The sequence below is a fragment of the Drosophila teissieri genome, chromosome 2R (assembly GCF_016746235.2).
Source record: "Drosophila teissieri strain GT53w chromosome 2R, Prin_Dtei_1.1, whole genome shotgun sequence".
In the NCBI taxonomy this organism is placed as follows: domain Eukaryota; kingdom Metazoa; phylum Arthropoda; class Insecta; order Diptera; family Drosophilidae; genus Drosophila; species Drosophila teissieri.
Genome location: NC_053030.1, coordinates 23,074,735 through 23,080,815, shown reverse-complemented (window position 1 = coordinate 23,080,815; position 6,081 = coordinate 23,074,735). Strand labels below are relative to the sequence as shown.

At 49.0% G+C, this 6,081-nt stretch overlaps 3 protein-coding genes across 4 annotated transcripts; 2 read left to right on the top strand and 1 right to left on the bottom strand.

Annotated features, from left to right (window-relative positions):
* Nucleotides 1-809: 809 nt before the first annotated feature.
* Nucleotides 810-2,305, top strand: LOC122615308 (testis-expressed protein 9). The gene is made up of 2 exons (XM_043790344.1): nucleotides 810-1,551; nucleotides 1,604-2,305. Exons 1-2 carry the CDS (start codon nucleotides 980-982, stop codon nucleotides 2,196-2,198), a joined length of 1,167 nt encoding a protein of 388 aa, XP_043646279.1. The 5' UTR covers nucleotides 810-979; the 3' UTR covers nucleotides 2,199-2,305.
* Nucleotides 2,306-2,446: 141 nt separating this feature from the next.
* On the top strand, nucleotides 2,447-2,851 carry LOC122614030 (neuropeptide SIFamide). The gene is made up of 2 exons (XM_043788484.1): nucleotides 2,447-2,614; nucleotides 2,678-2,851. Exons 1-2 carry the CDS (start codon nucleotides 2,482-2,484, stop codon nucleotides 2,761-2,763), a joined length of 219 nt encoding a protein of 72 aa, XP_043644419.1. The 5' UTR covers nucleotides 2,447-2,481; the 3' UTR covers nucleotides 2,764-2,851.
* A 36-nt stretch (nucleotides 2,852-2,887) lies between these two features.
* LOC122615307 (steroidogenic acute regulatory protein-like) lies at nucleotides 2,888-6,052 on the bottom strand. 2 transcript variants are annotated; one of them, XM_043790343.1, is made up of 12 exons: nucleotides 5,680-6,052; nucleotides 5,494-5,624; nucleotides 5,282-5,430; nucleotides 5,061-5,219; nucleotides 4,939-4,992; nucleotides 4,745-4,877; nucleotides 4,551-4,684; nucleotides 4,216-4,368; nucleotides 4,057-4,161; nucleotides 3,455-3,996; nucleotides 3,265-3,388; nucleotides 2,888-3,210 (listed from the first exon to the last, which is right to left on the bottom strand). In XM_043790343.1, exons 2-12 carry the CDS (start codon nucleotides 5,591-5,593, stop codon nucleotides 3,112-3,114), a joined length of 1,752 nt encoding a protein of 583 aa, XP_043646278.1. In that variant the 5' UTR covers nucleotides 5,594-5,624; nucleotides 5,680-6,052; the 3' UTR covers nucleotides 2,888-3,111. The 2 variants fall into 2 exon arrangements, with proteins under 2 accessions (XP_043646278.1, XP_043646277.1); XM_043790342.1 differs by having other exon boundaries at nucleotides 5,884-6,052.
* Between the last annotated feature and the right edge of the window lie 29 nt (nucleotides 6,053-6,081).

Genomic DNA, 6,081 nt, shown 5'->3' with positions numbered 1-6,081 from the left:
GCAACTGGAAGTCAGGTTCTGCTCAAACTTGGCAGCAGATCGCTGCAATTATGGCCAGTGTGTGGGCTGTCACCAGAACACCTTGATGACGGCATATATAGCCACTGGTGGGGCTGATTGCTCGGATTGACGAGGCTGCTCTGTGGGACACATGTTTGTCTTCTTTTGTTTTACTCGGCAGGCACATAAATCTTGAACTTGCCTCTACATTCTGTGAACCCAGCGCCCTTGCAGCCTCGGGATTCCAGGTGCGAGTACAGGTAGCTGTGACACCTAAGAAACCCCGACTTGTTGTTATTTTCGGTCGTATTTCCCTTGAAGTTCTGTGCTGTTCTGTTTATACTTTAGTTATCCCAATATTTATGATTATTATGCGTGTTCCTCTTTTTCGATCCTAGGGGTGTGGGGAAAACTTGGATGAAGTGCACGAGTTATTCTTTTAGGACGTGAGAGAATTTTCTGAGGACTGGGGTGGGTAAAGATCCCTCAATTACCACTGTTTGGCATTAAAGGTGTTTTCCATAAATTGAATAATGGATTTTGAGGAGCATATTCAGCCCACGTCATGGACTATCTAGTGTGTGAATTACTAACACCCACTCTGGCCGGGGAATTTAAAGTTCCCGAGGGGAAGTCCAACTAACAGTCGTCGGGGGGACAATCGAACAAACCGAAAACCACCCCATAAACAGCCATAAAAAAGCAACAGGACATGGACTTCCGAAGAACGCGATTCCGATTCCCAGAAGGCGACCGGCAATCAGGACTACGTAGCCCGGGGTAACTGTCACTGTTTGGCGTCCGGAGAATGTATTTACTTCAGGCGAATTTATAGTGTCAGCCTTGATATAGCCGTGTGGAGCTACCAGCAAATTTCATCTGAGAAAAATTCAATGTGTGTAGATTGTTCAGGTCTTTTATCAAATCAGAATCGTTGTTGCAAGAAACCTAGCCACTGTCCCCGCACCGACCCACCGTAATGGCCGAGCTTCTGTCCCGCGAGAAGGAACTCTTCAAGATAAACCAGGAGCTGAATCTCCTGACCCTCAGTCCAGCCGTCGAAGCCATGTATACGGCAAAGGGGTCACCCGGATCCACTGCGGTGACGGTGCCGCGTTACGCCACCTTCCAGAAGCAAAAGGGACCGAGCAGCCTGCTCCGGAAGAAGGGTGTCCCCACAGCGCCCACAAAGATAGCACCAAAAACTTCACCCGGCAGAGATGTGGTGCCCACAGCCCGGTCGCCGCTGCCCGATACGGGTCCGCTGGCCAAGTCCAAGCCCGCTGCCGGACCCACCTCTCCCACCACCCGCACAATGTCCAAGTTCAGCACCTTCACGCGGGATGTGAGCAGCAAGACGGCCACGTTTGTCAAGTACCGGAACCCAAACTTCAGCGAGAGTCCTTCCCTGGACGAACTGCTGCGTGTCGACGCCGAGGAGGCGGCCCGGAAACAGGATGTTGTCGAAGTGGAGGTCACACAGAAGCGGGAGAGCACCACTGTCGTCAATGGCCAGCTGAAGAAGCAGGTCACCAAGGACAACTTTATCAAGTAAGTGGGGAACCCAAAGTAAAATATTACAAGTCTAATTTGCGCCGTTTAGATTCCTCAAGGCCAAGGTGGCCATTCTGGAGGAGGATCATGCTCACCACGCCGGAGAGCTGACCCGACAGAAGGAGCAGCTGGAGCTCGCCTTGGAAGCGCAACGCAAGTCCGAGAACCAGCGCGACCAGACGGTCAGTTCCAACAAGCATCTCTCCGAGCAACTGATGCGGGCCGAGCGGCAGTGCGAGGATGCCAACCGGCGCCAGAAGGAGCGCCAGCTCGAGTTCATCACCCAGCAGCGGGAGCTGGAGCAGCTGAAGCGGGATGCTAAGGTTTCCAGGCAGACGACCATTAACCTGGAGAACCGTCTGTCGCGCGTCCAGGAGGACGCAGACGTGGCCCGCCAGGAGCTGAAGCTGCTGCGCGAGGAGCAGCGCGACCAGTTGGAGGCGCATCGGAAGGAACTGAAGCTGCGGGACGGCCGGATCCGGGCCCTAAAGCGCCAGCGGGGCGACCTGCTCAACGCGTACAAGAAGCAGCTCTACATGATCGACAACCTGAAGCGCCAGACCAGCTGCTTGGAGCAGTCGGCGGCCATCGGATTCGGCGAGAAGGAGTTCAACAAGGTGCTCGACTGGAATGCCAAGACGTGAACCCTTTCGCATTTCGCAGCAAAAGCAGCCTAGGTTAAGCATAACTCAGCAATGTACATAAGTGGAATGTAATTACATTTTATGGTCTCACTCGAAGATTTCCCCAAGCAATCTAGTTTCAATTACTCCGCGTTAACTCGATTAGGCGGGCGGCATCCTTTTACTCGGTTGGCGAGTATAAAAGTCGGGGATTCGACTTGTTTTGCCACAGAATCATCCGGCATCTTCCAGTGCTCAGACCTTCCTTCGCTCACTGCCCACAACGCTCACCGAAAACTGCAAGATGGCTCTGCGATTCACGCTCACTCTGCTCCTGGTCACGATTCTGGTCACAGCCATACTTTTGGGCTCCAGTGAGGCAGCCTACAGGAAGCCTCCGTTCAACGGCAGCATCTTCGGCAAACGCAACAGCCTGGGTAAGCCGAAAATCCGTATCCCGGTAGAGATTTCGTTTTCGAAACATCCATATTCCTCTCCAGACTACGACAGCGCCAAGATGAGCGCCGTTTGCGAGGTGGCCATGGAGGCGTGTCCCATGTGGTTTCCCCAGAACGACAGCAAATAGGACCACGCCCTACGACTCCGCCTCCAAGAACTGATCTCGAGCCTACGACTAACACACCAGCGGCAGGTGGGCAGATGCTGTGCCTGCTCGTGCGACTGAATGTGGAATGTGGAAATGCCGGACGTTAAAAAAGTCATGTATAAAATTTATAATGTAAGCCGTGCATATAGGTACATAGAACTTATGCCATACATATACATACAATACTCAATAAACTTACAGCACTGAACTCGCTCTCCTGCTTCAAAATTATTGAAATTTTTCAACTTTTCTATTAGATACCTGGCTGCGGACAGCCCTCGCTTGAGATACAATGGGATTTAAATTAGAATACGCTTTACTGATTTCCTAGTGGGTCCTGGGGGCTCGGCCACGCCCCCTCTGCCTCAGTTCGTTGACGTGCTTGCGCAGATGGCTAATGTAATCGGTCATGGAGGAGGTGAGAGCCTGAAAATGGTTATCAAATAAGCAAGGAACAAGTAGGATTTGAAGAGCACTTACTGCATCCAGGACATAGCGCGGAATGTAGCCTTTTAGGTCTAGGCAAAGCACCCACTCCAAAATGCAGCTATCGGACTTGCCAATGATTTCTCGAAACGCAAACCCACTGACAATGTTCTGCCCCCTGAAAATTGAAGAGTCAGCTGTAATAATTGTGTACTGTCATCCAATTTCATAGTACCAAACCAACCTTGTGTATTTCGAGGTAGGCGGAACGGCTGCATATTGCACACTAATCGCCGAAGTGACCCAAACCTTGTCCTTGGTTTTGCCCACGCTGGGTATATTTGGTTTTGTCATGTTATTCGCTTCGCCGTCGACCTTGTCCGTAGCATCCTCGAACTCGTCCTGATCCAGTGGCGGTGGCTCCTCGTCGAAGTTCACGATGGGACCCAAGCTCTTGGCGCCCAAGCTGTTGCCCAGAGTGTCGAAAGGCAAAGCGGCTCCCTTGGATGAACTGGGAAACGTTGCCTTGCAACTGGACACGCTACTCGGCAGCAGTGGGGTGTTTGAGTCACCATCGGAAAGGGTACTAACACTACCCTCGCAAGAGCGATTAAGACTGCTGTTTCCATCATCGCTGCTGAGCTGGGCGGTCTCGTCGTCATCGCAGATTTGACCATTATAAAAGAGCCTGCAAGACCGCAAGTTCACGAAGTCACGGCTCTTCACCATGCCACCTCCTCCGCCCACAGATACCTGATAGGTAATATCGGTGTAGGAGTTGATTTTCTGCGATAAATGCTCAATGTTATCATAGGTTTATAATCAGAACGCAGGGTGCCCACTCACGCGCACTATTTTGGACTCCAGAAGAGCAGGATTCCACTTGGGACAGTCTTCAATGCGATAGAACAGGTCTTCCATCAGAGCCTTTGCAGGATACTTGATGCGGGCCTGTGAAGTGACCATATTAGATTAAATAATCCCTGATCACTGCTCATTTCTTACCGTCAACTTGTAAATCTTTCCAATCTTGTCGCGCTGGGTGCTATGGATGGTGTCGCCTTTTTGGGTAACTTTTTCCACCTTCCAGTCACTAGACTCGATGATCTCGTAGGCCTTTCGCAGGCAGTCCAATCCCATTTGTGTGTACTCATCATCCTGAAATGCAAACGCATAAGAAATATAAGTAAAGTGGAAAAATCTCCCAGAACTACCGATGTCATTGGAGCAGACTCTTTGGAGATGTGGTGACAAATCGATCGTTCTTCATTTTATATTGTCACTAGATTCACTTTTTTATTCTGAACACACTTAAAAATGCGCATTCATGAATAGCATACCAACTCATCCTCCTCGTCTGAATGATGCGCCGTGTCCATGGGTGAATAAAAATTAGTTACACTTTGCGGAGGCCGTTCTTGCTCAATCAAAATGGCAGGCTGATCCATGGGCGTGCGATCATTTGAAGTCATAGCTGAATAGAGAATCACAATAAATTTGCAATTTGAGATCCGAAGCTGTCTGCGTAACTTACTTCGAAAATAGTGTTGGGCATGTCGCTCTTGAGGAATAACCCTACAGTCCAGGAACCAGGCTTCTCCCCAAGCCAGTATGAACGAGGTTATTATGAGGATTACCTCAAACACCTGCTGCTTTGAGTCCAGCCACTGAAAGATGAGTACGAAATTAACGAAGAGTACATTAAGGTGGCTGGTTTCTCTATCTTACATCGAACACAAACACCTTGGAGATGAGGAACAAGCAAGACCCACTTGTAGAGAGCTGAGGAAATAGGTAGATATTCGAGATAATTCTTATGAATTTCTTGGAGATAAGAAAGCAATCCATACCGCTATGATGGACCAGTGATTGATGTACAATACGGCGTAGAAGAATATGAGCACCACAAATCGGCAGATAGCGACGGCCACAACATCAAAGAGCGATTTGTAGATGGTGTACTCAACGATTTGCTTGTGGAAGGCAGTGAATATATTGTCTCCATTGATCTGGGGAAGGAAATGCATGATGAATCCCATCGTAATCTCATTGGAATACCTCCATCCCCTACCACAATGCAAATGAGCCACAGCAACGAAACGAAGACCAAGTCGAATGTGACGAAGAGGCAGAAAAACCTTCGAACCACGGACATCCTGCCATCCTGCATGTAACCGGCCAAGAAGTCCTCCGTAATCAGGTTAATGGAATGTGCCCGTGCTGCAGGCGGTGGGAGATCGTTATGGCTTTCACGGGGTATATGATCTAGCCATTGCTACTCACACATATCATACTGCATGTTGTAGGCGCTGTTTCCCGGCCGAGCGTTGGACAGGATGAGCTGGGCGGTACTGCGGACATCACTTGGATCCATATTAGACATGGCGAGCGCTTCTATTTCACTTAGCTCATGTCTGAAATAAGGAGAATCACATTAGACTGTACATATTGAAGACAATATATATGTACCATTGCTTGCAAATGTAAATAAACCTAGTTTTCAAATCTGGAGCAGATTCAGCGCGAGTTATAGGTAGATAATGGCCAGTTATAGATTGCCGATACGCACAAATGACTCGTCAACCCCGAGTTCTTTGTTTTTTTGCTCAGCCATAAACAAATCGTATCGTATCGTATTAGATTGCAAGAACCCGCATAAAGTGCAAGGAGTACCTTCTAATTTCCGGTAATCACAGTTTAGTACAGCTAATTGCTCTCTAATACTATTAAGTGCACAACTAATTCCGGCAATATTCGTGCAATATTGGCATTTGAGTTCCAGCTGTCCTAATTTATATTAATTGCACCATCGAAACAAAAGGAACACCGACTGCAAGAAACAAACCAGCTGTTTAGTGTGCCGCGCTGGGA

Bases quoted from the DNA above. Each gene is read 5' to 3' on its own strand.
- LOC122615308 (XM_043790344.1), top strand. From the start codon at position 980: ATGGCCGAGCTTCTGTCCCGCGAGAAGGAACTCTTCAAGATAAACCAG. The intron at 1,552-1,603 runs GTAAGTGGGGAA...TGCGCCGTTTAG, and splicing joins ACCAAGGACAACTTTATCAA to ATTCCTCAAGGCCAAGGTGG.
- LOC122614030 (XM_043788484.1), top strand. From the start codon at position 2,482: ATGGCTCTGCGATTCACGCTCACTCTGCTCCTGGTCACGATTCTGGTC. The intron at 2,615-2,677 runs GTAAGCCGAAAA...ATTCCTCTCCAG, and splicing joins CGGCAAACGCAACAGCCTGG to ACTACGACAGCGCCAAGATG.
- LOC122615307 (XM_043790343.1), bottom strand. From the start codon at position 5,593: ATGTCTAATATGGATCCAAGTGATGTCCGCAGTACCGCCCAGCTCATC. The intron at 4,993-5,060 runs GTATGGATTGCT...CTATTTCCTCAG, and splicing joins ATCACTGGTCCATCATAGCG to CTCTCTACAAGTGGGTCTTG. The intron at 4,685-4,744 runs GTAAGTTACGCA...TTCTCTATTCAG, and splicing joins TGCCCAACACTATTTTCGAA to CTATGACTTCAAATGATCGC.